At 43.6% G+C, this 19291-nt stretch overlaps 1 protein-coding gene across 1 annotated transcript in view; it reads left to right on the forward strand.

Annotated features, from left to right (window-relative positions):
* The first annotated feature begins 1068 nt into the window (after positions 1–1068).
* FAT4 (FAT atypical cadherin 4) overlaps positions 1069–19291 on the forward strand; it is a 233508-nt gene continuing 215285 nt past the window's right edge. Inside the window, exon 1 of the mRNA XM_084627409.1 lies at positions 1069–7077. Coding sequence (XP_084483535.1) covers positions 1798–7077 — 5280 coding nt within the window. The 5' untranslated portion in view covers positions 1069–1797. The remainder of the gene's footprint in view (positions 7078–19291) is intronic.

Below are 19291 nucleotides of genomic sequence, written 5' to 3' on the forward strand. Positions count from 1 at the left end.
TTTATCTTCTCCTTCTACCAACAAATAAAAGGGGAATATCCCTGCTTCCCAGGATGGGTTGTATCTTATATAGGCAACTATACCCTCCCTCCCGGGAAAAAAAAAGTGTCACCATTTTTCACCCTTGCTGTCTGGTCAGCCAAGTGTAAACATGTTCCTTGCATCACTAGTGATCTAAATCTGCGGGAAGGAGGGCAAATACTGGGTGGATCTGCGAGGATCCAGACCAGGGATTGTAGCACTGTCGCATCAGGATGGGTTGGGGTGCAGGGCTCTGGAAGTAGTGACCTGCGGTGCAGGGAACACATGCATGGGGGGTGACAGAGTATATGCGATTAGCAGCTTTCTCTTCGGGGGGATGGGTTGGTGTGCGGAGTTTGACAGAAAGCCTGCTGCAAAGTTTACACTATTGGAAACACTGGGAAGCCTGCTTGCTGCCAAAGGGGATGAACGAGTTAATACAAATCTGCGCACCGCATTCCCAGACGCGCTTTACCTAATCCCTTTCTCATTTATTATTATAGCAACCTAACGCTCCTCCCTGCAAACCTAATCAACCGCCCCCGCCCCCTTGTTGCAGTGCTGCCGGCCGGCCGCTTGCAGAGGGAGGACCCCCGCCTCCAGCCGTGGCGGTGTGATTGGCACCCAAAGGGGGCCAGCAGCCAGGCTCTGGAAGCTGAGCTCTCCATCTAGGGAGGGGAGGCGGGGACTCTTCTCGCCGAGGCTCAATGGCAGGGCGAGAGGGAGGGGGCTGTCGGTAACAGGCCAATTGGAGATCGGGGGGGAGTCGGGGCTGGAAGTAAAGAGTGAAGAGCTCAATGAGTAGGGAGCAAACTTTGTGGCTCTGGGCTGCGCGCTGCGTGGGCGCGGGGCAGGCAGCCGCTCTAGCCGTGCCCTGCGCGCAGGGCTGCAAGCCAGCGGGGAGCTGTCCCCCAGCCGCTCCGGGGGCCAGCCCCGCGCTGTGGATTACAAGTGAGCCGGAGCCTGGGGGCAAAGCTGGAGAGGGGCGCCTGGGCGGCTTTGCTCTTGCTGTGAGACTGTAGGTGCCCCCCCCCCCGCCCCGACACACAGCCCCCCGCCCCTGGCATGGTGAGAGGAGCGGGGCTTCTGCGGCTGCCGGCTGCCCAGCCCGGAGCGGCGCGGCGGAGGCGGGCTGGAGCGCTGGGGATGTACAACTGAGCGAAGCCGCCCGGCCGAGCTGACCATGCTGAGAGGCGCCGCTCGCTGCCTGCGCCCCCCGACAGCCCCGGAGCAGCCGCGGCGGCGGCAGGAGGGGCAGAGCCGCGCCGCCGAATGAGCGTGGCCGGGGTGCCGCGGGGCAACTCACTCGGCGGGGCTCTTCCCAGCGGCGGCGGGCGGCGAGGAGCCCGGCTGCGCTCTGCGGCGTGACTGGCGGGGAAGTTGCCTCGGGCAGGACTCCATCCCCGCCGGGGTCTGTCACTCCGTCCCGCGAGGAGAGGAGCTGCGTGCTGCACAGCCGCTGGGCGGGCAGGCGGCCCCCGGCCAACTCGCCGCAGACCCCCTCCCTCTGCAGCCGAGGGGAGCAGCCGCTACTTAGCGCCCCGCCGCCCCTTGCCCTGGCCGAGCCGTGCGCGGGAGGCGGGGAGAGGCGGGCGGCGCTGTGGATATGACCCCCCGCTCTTCCCCACCTGGATGGCTTTGCTGATGGGGATTTGGTTGCCTTCCTGAGACTCCCCGCCGCTTTGGCGTTGCCGGACCTGCGTTGATTGTGTGCTTGTTTTTTTTTTTTTTTTTCGGGAGGGGTGGCCGGGTTTCCACACCCCTCGCCTGAGCACCATGGGCCTCCTGTCAGCAGGCAGCCCCTCTCCGTCTTGGCTGCCCCCCTTCGCCATGCTTCTGCTGCTGCCTCTCCACGTCTCCACTGAGCCCCGACAGGTCTTCCAGGTGCTGGAGGAGCAGCTCCCGGGCACCTGGGTGGGCACCATCGTCACCCGCCCAGGCTTCACCTACCGCCTAAGTGAGCACCATGCCCTTTTCTCCATCAATGCCACCTCGGGGGCGCTGCACACCCGTGCCACCATCGACCGAGAGAGTCTGGCCAGTGACGTGATGGACCTGGTGGTGCTCTCCAGCCAGCCCACCTATCCTAGTGAGGTGCGTGTCCTGGTGCTGGACCTGAATGACAATGCACCTGTCTTCCCAGACCCCTCCATTGTGGTGACTTTCAAGGAGGACACAGGCAGCGGCCGCCAGCTTATTCTGGACACCGCCACCGATGCTGACAGTGGCACCAATGGCGTGGACCACAGCTCCTACCGCATTGTGGCTGGCAATGAGGAGGGGCGCTTCCAGCTCACCATCACCCTCAATCCCAGTGGGGAAGGTGCCTTTCTGCACCTGGTCTCTCGGGGTGGCCTAGACAGAGAGGCCACCCCCACCTACCAGCTGCTGGTGCAAGTGGAGGACAAGGGAGAGCCACGACGGCATGGATACCTGCAGGTTAATGTCACTGTGCAGGACATCAACGACAACCCACCCATCTTCAGCCAAGCTCTCTACCAGGCCCGGGTGCCTGAGGATGCGCCCGTTGGGGCCAGTGTCCTTCAGGTGGCAGCAGCTGATGCTGATGAAGGTACCAATGCTGACATCCACTACCGCTTGGAAGGGACTGAGGGTGGTGGTGGGGAGGGGGCTGGGGGAATCCCGTTTGAGGTGGATCCGGAGAGTGGGGTGATACGTATCCGGGAGCCTCTGGACTATGAGACAAGGCGGCAATACTCACTAACCGTGCAGGCCACAGATCGGGGGGTGCCGGCGCTGAGTGGCCGAGCTGAGGCACTGATCCGACTCCTTGATGTGAATGACAACGAGCCACGGGTGAAATTCCGCTACTTCCCAGCCACCTCCCGTTTTGCATCAGTGGATGAGAATGCGGCACCTGGCACAGTGGTGGCACTGCTAACTGTGAGTGATGCTGACTCTCCTGCTGCCAACGGAAACATCTCAGTGTCAATCCTTGGAGGAAATGAGCAGCGTCATTTTGAGGTGCAGAGCAGTAAGGTGCCAAATCTCAGTCTCATCAAGGTAGCGGCGGCACTGGACCGGGAACGCATTCCTACATACAACCTCACTGTGGCTGTGGCTGACAACTATGGGGCCCCCCCGCCACCAGCTGGCTCCCCCACTTCCTCTGTACCTCCAGAAGGGGCAGTTGCTGCCCCAGTGAGCCGCTCTTCGGTGGCCAGCCTGGTGATTTTTGTGAATGATATCAATGATCATCCACCTGTCTTTGGACAGTCTGTGTATCGGGTCAATATCAGTGAGGAGGTACCACCGGGCAGCTATGTGAAGGGTCTGAGTGCCACCGATCGTGACTCTGGTCTCAATGCCAACCTCAGATACAGCATTGTTTCTGGCAATGAGCTGGGCTGGTTCTGCATCAGTGAGCACAGTGGCCTGGTCACCACCACTGGCATTGCTGGCTCCGGAACCAGTGGCCCGGGTATTGGCATGGCTTCCTCTGGTGGGCTGGACCGAGAGTCAGCCTCACAGGTGGTGCTGAACATCAGTGCCCGTGACCAAGGGGTGCAGCCCAAGTTTTCCTATGCCCAGCTGGTGGTGGCCATACTGGATGTCAATGACCAGAGACCTCTCTTCAACCAGCCGGATGGCTACCAGGTGTCCCTGGCTGAGAATTCCCCTTCAGGAACTGAGTTGCTGGTCTTGAGTGCCACCGATGGGGATTTGGGGGACAATGGGACAGTGCGCTTCTCCCTGCAGGAGGCTGAGCCATCAGTGACAGCAGTTGGCCCTTTGGTGGCTCCCCGCCGGGTCTTCCGCTTGGATCCTGTGTCAGGCAAGCTCAGTACCATCTCGCAGTTGGACAGGGAAGAACAGGACCATTACTCCCTGCAGGTCCTGGCCACTGATCTGGGCTCTCCTCCTCTCTCTTCGGTAGCCCGAGTCAATGTGAGCCTGCTGGATGTGAATGATAACAGCCCTGTGTTTTACCCGGTCCAGTATTTTGCACACATCCAGGAGAATGAACCCACAGGCAGCTATGTTACTACCGTCTCTGCCACTGACCCAGACTTGGGGCCTAATGGGACAATCAAGTACAGTATCTCAGCTGGAGATAACTCCAGGTTTCAGATCCATGGCCAGACAGGGGTCATCACCACAAAAATAGCCCTGGATAGGGAGGAAAAGACTGCCTACCAGCTGCAAATAGTGGCCACTGATGGTGGCAACCTCCAGTCCCAAAACCAGGCCATAGTTACTATCACTGTTTTGGACACTCAGGACAACCCCCCAGTTTTCAACCAAGGTGTATACAGCTTTGTTGTCTTTGAAAATGTTGCCTTTGGCTATCATGTTGGCACAGTTTTTGCTTCTACAATGGACCTCAACACAAACATTACTTACCTTATTACAACAGGTGACCAAAGGGGCATGTTTGTCATCAACAAAGTGACAGGCCAGATCACCACAGCCAGTATCATTGATCGGGAAGAGCAAGCATTTTACCAGCTAACAGTAGTGGCTAGTGGTGGGGCAATAACTGGAGATACCATGGTCAATATAACTGTGAAAGATTTAAATGATAATTCCCCTCATTTTCTTCATGCAGTGGAAAGCGTTAATGTGGTTGAGAACTGGAAAGCTGGGCACACCATATTCCAAGCCAAAGCTGTTGACCCTGATGAAGATGTCAATGGCATGGTCATGTACAGCCTTAAGCAGAATCCTAAGGGCCTGTTTACTATCAATGAACAAAATGGTGCCATAAGTTTAATAGGGCCACTTGACATAAATGCTGGCTCTTACCAGGTGGAAATTTTGGCCTCAGATATGGGAGTTCCACAGCGTTCTTCTAGTTTCATTCTAACTGTATCCGTCCATGATGTAAATGATAACCCACCAGTATTTGATCAACTTTCCTATGAAGTCACCATTTCAGAGTCTGAGCCTGTGAATTCCAGATTCTTTAAAGTGCAAGCTTCTGATAGGGATTCAGGAGCAAACGGTGAAATAGCTTATAGTATAATTGAAGGAAATTCCGGGGATGCCTTTGGCATATTCCCAGATGGCCAGCTGTATATAAAGAGTGAATTGGACCGCGAACTTCAAGAAAGATACGTTCTCCTGGTTGTTGCTTCTGATAGAGCAGTGGAACCACTTAGTGCTACTGTGAATGTTACTGTGATTTTAGAGGATGTAAATGATAACAGACCATTGTTTAACAGTACCAATTATGTATTTTATTTTGAAGAGGAACAGAATGGTGGATCATCTGTAGGCAAAATAAGTGCTGTAGATAAAGACTTTGGACAAAATGGTGAAGTCAGGTATTCATTTGAAAATATGCAGCCAGATTTTGAATTGAACACAATAAGTGGGGAAATAACAAGTACTCATCAGTTTGACAGGGAAACTCTTATGAGGCAAAGGGGAGCAGCAGTATTTAGTCTTACAGTAATAGCAACAGATCAAGGGTTGCCAAAACCTTTAAAGGATCAGGCAACTGTGCAAATTTACATGAAGGATATCAATGATAATGCACCCAAATTTTTAAAAGATCTCTATCAAGCTACAATATCAGAATTAGCAGCAAACTTAACACAAGTTTTAAGAGTTTCTGCCTCAGATGTTGATGAAGGTAGTAATGGATTGATTCACTATTCAGTAATTAAAGGAAATGAAGAACACCAGTTTACAATTGACAGTGGCACTGGTCAAGTAACATTAATAGGTAAACTGGACCATGAAGCTACTGCATCTTATTCACTTATTATCCAAGCAGTAGATTCTGGGACAGTTTCCCTAAGCTCAACTTGCACATTAAGCATTGATGTACTGGATGAAAATGACAACAGTCCTTCCTTCCCTAAATCTACTTTGCTTGTAGATGTCTTAGAAAATATGAGAATAGGTGAACTTGTATCTTCTGTCACTGCCACCGATTCTGATTCAGGTGACAATGCTGACCTTCATTACAGCATTACAGGGACAAATAACCATGGAACCTTTAGTATCAGTCCCAACACTGGCAGTATTTTTCTTGCAAAAAAATTGGACTTTGAAACACAATCGTTGTATAAACTAAACATAACAGCAAAAGACCAAGGAAGGCCACCTCGGTCATCTACAATGTCAGTGGTAATACATGTTAGGGATTTTAATGACAACCCTCCTTATTTTCCTCCTGGGGATGTTTTTAAATCTATTGTTGAGAACATTCCTGTTGGTAGTTCTGTGGTTTCTGTGACTGCTCATGATCCGGATGCAGATATTAATGGGCAGCTAACATATGCAATCATTCAACAGATGCCAAGAGGCAACCATTTTAGTATAGATGAAGTCAGAGGGACAATATTTACTAATGGTGAAATAGATCGTGAATTTGCTAATCTCTTTGAATTAACAGTGAAAGCCACTGATCAAGCTGTCCCTGTAGAATCCAGACGATTTGCATTGAAGAATGTAACCATTTTAGTAACTGATCAAAATGATAATGTTCCTACATTTATATCACAAAATGCTCTTGCTGCAGATCCATCAGTTGTGATTGGTTCAGTCCTAACTACAATTGTTGCTGCTGATCCTGATGAAGGCGCAAATGGGGAAGTTGAGTATGAAATAATCAATGGGGACACTGAAACCTTTATTGTGGATCGTTACAGTGGAGATCTAAGAGTGGCTGCAGCTTTGGTGCCTTCTCAGCTCATCTACAACCTCATAGTTTCAGCCACAGACCTTGGCCCTGAAAGAAGGAAATCAACCACTGAAATGACTGTCATTCTGCAAGGGCTTGATGGACCAGTGTTTACTCAGCCAAAATATATTACTATTTTAAAAGAAGGAGAGCCAATTGGGACTAATGTAATATCCATAGAAGCAGCTAGTCCAAGGGGTTCTGAAGCCCTCGTGGAGTATTACATAGTTTCAGTCCGTTGTGAAGACAAAAGTTTTGGACGTCTCTTTACCATTGGGCGCCATACTGGTGTAATCCAGACTGCTGCCATTTTGGACAGGGAGCAAGGAGTACGTTTGTACCTGGTGGACGTTTATGCCATTGAAAAATCAGCTGTTTTGCCTCGAACACAACGAGCAGAGGTAAAATATTTTATTCAATGAATATTTGCATCTTTTATATTCTAAATAAATTGCTTTTTGTTATATCAGCTGACCATTTTGATTTTACAGATGTTGGTGATCAAAGTAAGTGAAAACTTCAATATCATTCTTGACACCTGTTGGTTCATTAGAGAAACATAAGCTTTAAACCTGCAACAGACTAGTTTCTTTGAAGCTGAGGATGTTCATGCATAGAACAGCGTTATTAATGTTTCTTCAGTGGCAATAGTTTTTTGTTTTTTTTTCCTCGTAATTTTGATAGTTATGGGTACAGTGCTGCTCTTCTGCCATCTTAGCCACGGGTACTGCCCAAATAACTTTTGGATACCAAATATCTCGGTCTTAAGCAAAAGGCTTTTCTGGGTCTTTTATACATCATCATTTTAGCTGTAATCCACCACCTCTCTCCCACCTGTTTTGTGTGTGTGTGGTAAGCCTATCCACTTCTGGCTGAGTTGCTTTCTCTAGAATCATCATATCAATATTGCTCTGAGAATTGGACAGTAGTTGATTGCTGTCTGAATAGCTCAGACATAGTCCTGGACTGGCCTGTACAAAATTGATCTCCACTGCCTCATGCCCAGTTCATTCCCTTAAATGGATCTCCTATTATATCTCAAAGTTACTGCTGTTCCTCTGGTGCTGACTGTAGTAAAGGTTGTGAAAAAAATCCTGCTGATGTCCTCAGATTGATATGAAGTGTAAAAATTATAACACTTTATCAGAATGCCACTTTAAATGATTCACTGGAGAGTGTTAAAAAGTTCTCTCCATGATTAGCTTGAATATTAAACCATGGGGAAATAGGCCTTAGGTCATTAGTTATGAAGCAATAGTTAATTGCCATTTTCCTAAGGGCTGTATTTGACTGTAGACTCTGTTACACAGCTGGAAGCATATACCACAGTATTGTCTTTTAGATAGAGACTTAAATGTGGGGCTTGCTTATATTTTTACTTATGCCATAGGCCTTCCTCCTTTTTTTTTTTTTTTTTTTTTTCCCTCTGAGTCATTTAGTTTTCACTCATTGGAATTTTTGGAACCAGCACTGTTTTGTCGGTCGACCAGCAGGTAATACCGAAAGTGCACAGTGGTTCAACCATTTCACTCACAACTAAGCACATTACCTTAGTGTTGTTCAGCCTTTCACATCCATGAGTTGCCCCAGTCCATATTTCCCCTATGGAAGTACATTTTACTGTTTCTAAATCAGCAAGAATGCTGTGCTTTTTTCAAGAGCTATGCTGAATGTAGTAACTCGTATTTGTGTTATTTGACACATGCAGTTTTTTTTTTTTTACTTTGATGTTTGGTGTGATACTTCAAAGAGTGCAGGATTGGGTTCCTATATAGGTAATTGTTTGTTTTGGGCCAGAAATAAAGAACTTTAAAGTCAAAAGAAATTTGTCAATATGTATAAGGCATCTTATTTTGTTGTTTGCATACGCTGTACAATGTTTTATAGCATGTTAGGAAAAGCAATTATGAATTTGAGCATTATAGCTATTTTAGAAATGGAGGTTATTGATTTAAATTATGCATGTTACTGATATTACAAGATTCCTATTATTGCTCTTTGCAGACTATGCAAGTAAATTATGAACATTAATATAAAGAAGGCAAAAAAAGCACAAGAGGAATAGTATGTGTGTAAAATTTTCCATGGTGGTTTATTGTATTAAGGGTTAACAGTTTTCCTCAGTGGGGAATTTGGGCCCACTCCTGCAAACACTTATTTCAAATAAAACTTTTGCAATTTTGAGACTACTTGCGTAAGCAGGGAATGATCGGGTGAGTAAGGGCTTGCAGGACCCTGTGGTTGCAATAGGTTCACACTTTGTAAAAGTGCCTAATAAGAGCATATGGTGAGCATGAAGAAAGCAAGCATTGAAATCTTAAACCAACTTTAAATTGTTGAACACAAGCCACTCCTAAAATGAAAAGCAAATGTGTTTCTGTGCAAGGATATTGAAAGCAGTGGTTAGGAGCTAGGATTTCATATTATTATTGGTTGCATCTTTTTAACTTCTAAAATGCTTTCTTCCCCCAAAACAAACATAATTAGTTTACTGTGTTTCCTTAGAAATGTATTATAAATTATCATCCGTTATCAACTTAAAAAAAATCTTAATCAGTTGCAGTCTCTGTCCTTACCCTGGGTATGGTATTTACTGATTTATCTTTCAGTGGAAGACTTTGCTTACCCCATGTTTGAATAAGAACCACTGAAATTGACATTTTAAGGGCAAGCCAGTTGTCAGAGGGTGCTGAATAAGCACTATGCAATCAGCGTCCTTATTCTTTGACTGATATTTTGTTTTGCTAAAGCAGTGGTTTGAAAGACTGATTCCTAAATTTACAGATTTAAATTTCAGAATTTGCTGCTCACTTTTTCTTTTTTAAGAAAATGCCACTGCACAACTACAAATAGTTTAAAATATGCCTTCTTGCATCAAGTCCACAGGTTATGACCTTTAACTTTTTGGTTTGAATTCAATTTTTTTTTTAATTTGGTGATTCTAATAGTAATTTCACCAAAACCTAGATTAGGGAATAGGAATGCAAAATCACAGAAATGTAGGTCTGGAAGGGACCTCAAGAGATCATCAGGTTCAGTCTCTGGCACTTAGACAGGACCAAATAAACCTAGACCGTCCGTGTGAGGTGTTTGTTCAATCTGTTCTTAAAAACCTCCAGTGAGGGGGATTCCACAGCCTCCCTTGGAAGCTACCCTTATAGTTAGAAAGTTTTTCCTAATATGTAACCTAAATCTTCCTTGTTGCAGATTAAGCCCATTACTTCCTGGCCTATCTTCAATGACATGGAGGACAAGTGTTCCCTGTCCTCTTTATTATAGCCCTTAACCTATTGGATGACCATTATCCAGTCCCTCAGTCTTTCCTCAAGATTAAACATGCCCAGTTTTTTTTTTTTTTACCTTTCTGCATAGGTCAGGCTTTCTAAACCTTTAATCATTGCTCTTCTCTGGACTTTCTTCAATTTCTCCACATTTTCCAGAAGTGTGGCACCCCGAATGGGCACAGTACCCTAGCTGAGTGCTCTCCAGTGCTTAGCAGAGTGGGACAGTTACCTCCTGTGTCTTACATACAACACCCCTGTTAATGCAGCCCAGAATATTAGCCTTTTTCAAAACTGTATCACATAGGTGAATTGTATTCAGTTTGTGATCCACTATAGTGCCTAGATCTTTATCAGAAGTACTTACCACTTAGACAGTTGTTCCCCACGTAGACAGTTGTGCATTTGATTTTTTCCTTCCTAAGTGTAAGTACTTTGCACTTATCTTTATTGAATTATATTGTGTATATGTACATACAACCCTGCCACATGTAATACTGTTATATTTAAACATTCTTATTTGTAAGGTTTTCACCTACCTCTTTTTATTAGTATATGTTTGGATTTAAAGAGCCTCTTTGGCAGATAGTGCTGTAGATACAATTTTACATTTTCTTAGTGCTCAACCAGAGACATCTATAAAGTTATTACTATAATTAGAGGCTAGTAGGTCAAGTACTCTGTTTTCTAAAGCTATGCTTAGTTAATGAGAGAGCAATCGTATTTTGCATTTTTTTTAAGCTGTGTTACAAGGGATATGCAGATCTTACTTCTGAACCAGATAAGAAAAAGGTAGAATAAATAGCCCAGAAGAATGTCTGTTTGGTTCTCCTGTACAGCCTGGAACGCTTACAGCAGCACTGTGGCCAAACGTCATCTTAAATGCTGTGTAGCACGTAAGTGATTCAGAGAGCACTCAGTGTTACATTTGTTTGCTCAGAATGGTGAAGAGGACAGTAATAGAACATGAGAAATAAGAATGGGTTATTTAATGCTTTTCCAACGGAGGCTTGAAGAGGCCTGGAGGTATGTGATAGATGGCTAGTATGGTGTCAGGGGATATTTTCAGGCTTGGAAATGTTTACCAGACACTTTCTAGCTAGTTGCCTATATAAAAGAATAGCGTGTGTGAGTGAGAGGTGGGGGGGGGGGGGGGAGGAAGAGAGAGAGAGACCAGTGAAGTTCAGGGCCAGTTCTTGCCTCAGAAACCTAACCCCTGCACCCCCATCTGTTGGGAAGTGGCATGATGCTGGAATTCATACCAGGATTCTGTCCCTGGACTCCACTTATGCCTTTTGTATATGTCTGATAAATTTGAATTACCAATGTTGGATTGGGTGAGTCAGAGGGAAAATCATTTTCCATCCTCCACATCCATCCCCATAGGAATTTTCATACGGGATTAGACCTTTGGTCCATGAACTTCATATCTGCCGGTAGTGCATACCAGATATTTCCAAGGAGTGTATCAAATCATTGTAGTATACAATGATGTATTAACATGTTTATGCAGAGTTTTTTCTAAACATCAGTCAGTTTATGTCTTGAAGAAATAGGATTTATATTGCATATACACATTAAGTAATGCTAATCCCAAGTAATCCAAAATCATTAGTCAAGTCCCAAAATCATGAGATTAGTTTAAAAATCATGCAATTAAAAAAAATAATATATGTGATCCTTTTATTTGCTGTCTGGTTTTGGAGCCTTTGGGCTCATTGTCTTTCTTTTCTCCCCTACTATGAGGATTAGAAATTTATTAATTTTAAGAAATGAAACATGAGATTCTCATGTAACCACAGAATTTTAGGAACTGAGGCTTTATGGGAAGCACTAATTATTGCGAGATTTATGGTCAAATACCGAGAGTTAGCAATACTAAATGTTTAACTCAGCTAGTGTAATTTTGGATATTCTTATTATCCAGTTGAATGTCTGATCCTTTTTAAATCCTGCTAAACTCTTTCATGCAATAATACCCAGTGGCAATGAGTTCCACAGGCTACTTACAAGTTGTTTAAATTTGTATCAGTTACAAATTTGTTCTCTTATAATTTAATTAGGTCCCACTGTTCTTGTGTTATGAGAAAACATAAACCAAGCCCCTTAATTTGGTCTTTTCTATACCATTTGTTATTTTGTATACATCTCTAATGTTCCTCTTAAGTTTAAATTTTGCAGAAATTGATTTTTTTAGCTCATTCCCTCCCAATCCCCTCTATACATTTCTTATTAATCTCTGTCAACAGATGTTTGAACTTTTTAACCCGATGACTACATTTTTAATAAGTATAACATGCGTAATTAATACTTTATGAAATGGCTCCAAAAACACACTAGATTTTGCATTTTTTTTAAAAAAACTCCTTGTTTTCTCATTCTATAAGTGGGTTACAAATGTATGTTGTGTTGTAACTGAGGTAGTAGTATGCCTGGGACCACTGGTCACCCTCAGGGAATCTGGGCTAAGGAATGTTGTGTCTTAGAGAGTTCCCTCTTGTTGCCCTGAAAATATAGGTGGGTGGGTACTGAGTTAGGAGGTGGTAAGTGGAATCTTTTTTCTGCTAATTAAAATAGATAATAAGAATCTCTAAAATTGTTCCAGGGAAAACAATGTGTTTCATTATTTTTTAAATTGAGATTTAGCATTGGTGTAGGTGAGGAAAACATTGAGAGGAGAAAGTCGTAATAATAATTAATAAAATGTATGTAGTGTTTTTTCGTTAGTAGATCTGAAGGCTCATTTACAAACGAGGTCTTTGTCACTTTCCCCATTACATAGATTGTGAAACTGAGGGACAGAGCAATGAAGGGAATTGCCCAAGGTTAGCCAGCAAGCTGGTGGCAGAGCTGATAATAGTAAAAGATCTCCTGAGTCTTGGTCCAGTTCTCAACCCAGTAGGTAACACTGTCTCCCCTAAATCCAGGTTCAGACATTTCTTTGTTCCTGCCATATTCAAAGAAAAATCCACTTAGGAGAAGAAAACACTCTGTCCAGCCCCAGTCAAAGTTTAGAGGACACAGTGGTGTTGAAATAGTGCAGAGCTGGAGAAGAGTGAAAATCTGGACACTGTAAACTGGAACCTACTCCTACTGAAGACAGTAACAAAACTCCCCTTGACTTCAGTGAGAGCTGGCTAAAATCATAACTGCATAACATAACTATTATAACGTGTACAGTGATTTGAATATGTGAAGTACCATGTAAGTGCTAATTATTATTATAAATATCATACTCTAACTTCAGACTGAATTCCTGACTTCAGGGCTGTTGCCTAGACTGTTACACATTTAATATCCTCTTGCCTGAGAAATGGGAAGTTGTGGGTTGGCATGGTAATATATTTAAGAAGCTACTTTTGCAATAAAGTGTTTAATATGCAGCACTGGAGAGTTTTACATTACAGTAAATTAGAAAATCTAAACCAGGAATATTTTAGATGAATATTATCTGGCATAAATCATATTTATTTATGTAAGAACAATGGAGTATTCCTTGTATTCATACTATTTATAGATTGTTTTATTCTTTAGTGATCCATAGCATACTAATTGTAGCCTGACAAAGGAAATCACTTATGACATACTGAGTAAACAGAGTAAATGTGACCCCTTGTCAAGGTTCTAAAGCCAAAGCCAAATTGCCTTTGGTTTTGGTATTATGGATTCTAATGGGATAGTTGTTGATTGTTTCACATATTACTGTAGTTTGCACTGATCTGGAAATTAAATTAAGTGCTTTTCTTGATGTAAAGTGAGAGATGACCATGCATTATACTATGTCACACATTTATTCCAAACCAATTTGTGTCCAGTAATAAATTCAGAAATGTTCTTTTTTAACTCATATTTCTTTTACTTAAATCCTTTTCGTAGTAAAAATTTGACATCTTTCTATTGTGCTGTGCAGTTTATGCTGTTCAACTTCTCACAATGTTTTAGTTATGTGGCATTATTATTAGCTTAAAAATCCTAGGTTAAAATGCATTATCTTGGGAATGTAAAATATATTTTCTTCGTTATTTCTTCATAGCGTTCATGTTACATTATGAATTTAGGAATAATGTCACATAACTAGACCATCATTTTAATTGGCCTAATCCTGCCACATTCAGAGTGTCTCATACAAAATTCTGAAAAACTCTCAAATCCCATTGACTTCAATAGTCCCTACCTTTGCCATGTAAAATGTTACACCTAACTTACTGGAATGTGGGTTTCTGTAAAAAAGGTTCTTTGAATCTTAGATTCAGCATTTCATGAAATAGTCAGTGGTTATCCATTGATTACAGCTACTTATCAATTTTTATATAGGTGTCTTTGGGTTAGGGTTAGGGTTCTCAATTGTCATTGTGCATTTCCCATGTGCATTTGTTGGACTACACCCCAATGGGAGAGGACTCCTTTGTCTATACCCTTTTGATTGAGAATCCAGAGGGCAGTAGGATCCAGAAAGTCTCACTATTGTTTCTAAAAAAGAAAAGGAGTACTTGTGGCACCTTAGAGACTAACCAATTTATCTGAGCATAAGCTTTTGTGAGATGAAGTGAGTTGTAGCTCACGAAAGCGTATGCTCAAATAAATTGGTTAGAAAAGGAGTACTTGTGGCACCTTAGAGACTAACCAATTTATTTGAGCATAAGCTTTCGTGAGCTACAACTCACTTCATCTCACAAAAGCTTATGCTCAGATAAATTGGTTAGTCTCTAAGGTGCCACAAGTCCTCCTTTTCTTTTTGTGAATACAGACTAACATGGCTGTTACTCTGAAACCTATTGTTTCTAAGAGGTTGAAGGTTGTCTTGCCTCCCTGGGACAGTTTGCATTACATTTTTCAGCAACAGTTTAAGCACTAGTCTGCACAGTTTTTGCACTGATAAATCTGAAAGAAAAAAAACATTTTAGTTAAATCAGTGCAACCCCCTGGTGTGGACACAGTTATACTGATACAGCTTGGTTTCAAATGTGTCTAGACTAGAGGGTTGCATTGCTTGTAGCTAAATTGGTTTTTCTTACCAATTTAATTATATCAATGCGAAAACTGTCTGAAGACAAGCCCCATGCCTCGGGTGGTCTAATTAATTAGAAATGAAATGTATAAGAATAGAGAGAAAAGGAAAACAAAACAGAGTTTGCCTAATATATTTAGGCATATAGTTGGCAAAAGTGATGCCAGATTGTTGTGGTATATCTTATGATTGATTTCAGTAAAATTACAGCCTTACTTTTGCCAGGAATAAAACTAGATCTGTTAGAGATGGTATTTCTTTATTTTAGTTTGATTTTTCTCACAATTCCTAATAAATATTGCCTCAATTAGACCATTTGAGTCTGAAACTGTCAGCTATGTATTTGTTTTTTATGGTGATCAATTTTTGTTCATTTTCCACTGTAGCAAATACCAAAAGGACAAATAGTAACAATTGAAAAACTAAAAGCCATAGTTATGCTCTAAAAATACATACATTAACAATAGTAATGCAAAAGAATCCCAAAGGAGGGTTTTAAGGAAGCACTAATGTCTGTACTGTCAACTATGAAAAAAGAAAAAAATAGAGCATTTTCGTTGGTGTTTAATATTTATATAAAAATTATTGTGCAGACTACATGCACATGAATGCAGTTTTGATCAGTTAAATCTCAATTCATGGTTGTCATATCATATCCATGAACTATCATGCAAATATTTTATATATGGGTTGCAATATGTTTAACACAGCAATCTAGACATTATCCAGATATGTAGACATAAAGGCATTCTGATGACATCTGGTAAAAGCATTCAGCAAAATCAAAAGTTTTAACCTTTAGGAAGTAGTCTTCAAGGTTTCTTCTTTTGGAAGAGGAAATCCATTTTCACTGTATTAACTTTCCACTGACTCCCCATTGTGCCTCTGTGATGGAATCCCCTTACAAGAGGCTTTCCTGGGGCAGCCTCTGGCTAAGGAAACCTCTACTGCAGGCCTCCCAAGGAGCCGCAGTGCCAAGGGGACAGTGCAGGGGGCAGAAAGAGATATAAAGATGGCTCAGTGACAGTGGTCCTCCATGCATAGAGCCTTTGCTTCTTCTTGATTCTCTGGAATATCCCTGAGGTCTGTTTGCTGGCCCTGTGGTCAGCTTCATTGTGGGGTATGTGATTGAAATCCTGCACCCTGATGAAACAACTGGGAATAAATTGGTGAGGTTTTTCTTCTTTACCCCTTTCTGTGGGCTGTTTGTTTTGTTTGCTATAATATAGCTGGTATATGAAAAAAGAAACAAAAGAACATGGACATTTGGTCACACATTTGATGTCAGTGGATTTGCATGAATTTACATGAACAGAGAATTTAATCTAGACTTTGTTAGTAAACTGTTAGATTTATGGCATGTTAGTTTAAATGTTGACTGTTACTTTTACAATTATGGTGAACAGCAATAAAAGCTTTCATTATTCATGCAGTGTAAGTTAATTGGCCTTATTGACAAAGGTTCATTACAAACGAATTGCATGTTGAGCCATACACAGTTTGGGACAGACTGTAAAGAGTGTGTTAAGTTATAACATGCCCCTAAGAACCTGAGCTCAATAAATTCTTATAATAAAAAATAGTACATGGGAGAGACAACCATAAAACCATATTTCAAGGCTGGAGTATGTAAGGGTATTGGTTGATCCCACTGTACCTATTGAACTTCTATCATTATAAGGGATGGTGGTTTAAGGACAGATCTCTTCCCCCTTTTCTAGGCTAAAATTTGTGTTTCTAAGGTATGGTGGAGTCTCAGGCTGGTGTTGACCCGCTTCTGTTATATTTTTACCTTTGCTGCTGCTGCTGCTGCATGCCTGGTACTTGGTATGAGTAAAAGCCCCAGATCCAGTTTAATATTTAAAAAGCATGATTTGTTAATTCTTAACATCTCCCATTATTAAACTTGTGTGGTATTTTACATGTTCCTTTTCATTCATTTTAATCTCAGAGTTGTAATGGGTAAATATATTTTCATTTACAAGCATGGATGGATGGCATTGACGGAACAGCGGCAGTCACTCCTGATTCACTGAGTGTTTGAATACTTTACAGCTTTCTTTAGCTTGAAAACATGTTCAGAGGTTGTTGGTTGCGGCATTTATCGTTGGACAGTTTATTAGATACTTATGTGCATAATGGCCAGTGTCAAGCCCCATCTTCCACTGGTTTTAATTAGGAATTTACTTATTTTATGAACTTTAGGAATTGTAGATGGGATTTTCAGAAAATTTAGACTAGATCTACACAGGGGACTTAGGCTCAGGTTTGCATTGCCTAACTCTAGGTGCCTTGCCACCCAGTGCAATCTTCTGCACTGAGCTAGGTGCTCTGTAAAATGCAAGGGGAGAGCTAGGTGCCCAAGGACATGTCTTCATACAGACTTAAGATGACCTATGTTAAGTCAACTTACAGCCACTGCAGTAATTGCTGTGGTTTTTCATGTCCACAATACCCTCCTTTTGGTGGTGGTGCGCATCCCTCACCAGGAGCGCTTCCACCGATTTAAGAGGGGCAGTGTTGGGAGCTGAGCACCTAGGCACTCAATTCTGCTCCCCATGGAGCACTGCTGCTGCCTGGGCTCTCAGCTCTGCTCCTTGATGGGAGCCCAGGCCAGGCCTTCAGCTCCCTGCTCCCTACTGGGAGCCCGGCTACTGCCAGGGCTTTCAGCTCCAGGGCTCTCAGCTCTCAGCTGGAACAATTTTTATAGTGGGGATGCGGAGAGCCATTGAACCAAACTGCAAACCCTGTATATAATGGAAACCACTTCAAGCCAGGGAGTGCGGCAGCATCCTCTACACCCCTAGTTCCAACACCTAGGTCTGCACTCCCAGTGGGGAGCTGGGAGCCTGGGTGCAGTTGGGCTCCCACCTGGGGCAGCCAGGCTCTAGCTGGAGCCCACCACTTTCTTTGGGGTGACTGTCCGAGCTGCGAGCCCAGGGGTAGGTTCGCAACAGGGAACCTACCAGCTTTTCCTGTCAATGTCCTGGCTCCAGCACACACAGCTGTGAAATTGACAAGAATCAGAACCAATGTAAGTAAGACAGTGCTACATGTAGCTACATGCTACATAGGTGCATCACCCTAACTATACTGACATAAGCCCTACGCCTCTCATGGAGGTGGAGTTATGATGTCAGTCTAGTAGGGCACTTACATAGGCAGGACAAGGCTGTAGTGTGTACACTGATATAATTAGGTTGATGTAAGCTGCTTTATGTTGACCTAACTCTCTAGTGTAGACTAGGCCTAAGGATTCATAGAAGCCAGCATGCTGAGCGGGGATTTGCCTAAACAAGCCATTAGGAAATGCGGAGGGCAGGGATGGGACCTAAACCACACCCCTCAAAGGAATTTAGGGCTTATCTACACTGGCACTTTACAGCGCTGCAACTTTCTTGCTCAGAGGTGTGAAAAAACACGCCCCTTAGTACTGTAAGTTTCAGCACTGCAAAGTGCCCGAGTAAACAGTGCACCGGCACTGGTAGCTATTCCTCTCATGGAGGTGTGTTGTTTTTGTTTTTTTTAATAGCGCTGGGAGAGCTCTCTCCCAGCACTATGCTGTGACTATACAAGCCACGTTAAAGTGCTGCCACACAGCGCTTTAATGTTGCCATTGAAGACGTGCCCTTAGACACCTAACTCCAGGCTGGATGGAGGTGGCTGTTCCCCCCACAGCTGCGAGTCCCCATGGGGGTAGGCACCGAAGCCAGGTCAGTCAGCCCTTTCTTACAAAAACTACAGTTGTGGTGCCCCCTTTATATTCAATCGCTCAGGAGCAGGGACTAGAACCTAGGTCTCCCAGGAGAATGCATTAATCACTGGGTTATAGACTCATTCTCCCTCTCTTTCTGGCTCAATGAATATTTAAGTATTTCATAAATAGTGGAACTGCTTCAATAAGACAGACCCACCTCAGAATACCTGATAATCTAATGGTTAGGGCACTCCCCTGGGAGGTGGGAGACCTGGGTTCAGGTCCTTGCTCCAAATCAGGCAGAGTGCAAACTTGAACCCAAGTCTCCCATATTCTTCTGATTACTGGGTTATTGGGTGTAAGGGGCCACCAGCAACACCATCAGGACTTAGGTAGATTTGCATATGCCTATTGGCAAAAACCTAGGCATCTAAATGACTTTACTGGTGGAAACTTAGACCAGTTGAGTAGGGGTTTTGAGAATGTGGATTTAGGCGTCTAACTCCTTTTGTGTTGGGCTGATTTTGCTCCCATTTAATGATTTTGCTCCCATCGACTTCAGTGGCAGCAGACTTGGGGCAATGCTGGGCATTCTTTAAAATGCCACAATGTATGTATATATTGTGTTT

This window comes from Lepidochelys olivacea (assembly GCF_965140295.1).
Source record: "Lepidochelys olivacea isolate rLepOli2 genome assembly, chromosome: 4".
NCBI classification, from domain to species: domain Eukaryota; kingdom Metazoa; phylum Chordata; order Testudines; family Cheloniidae; genus Lepidochelys; species Lepidochelys olivacea.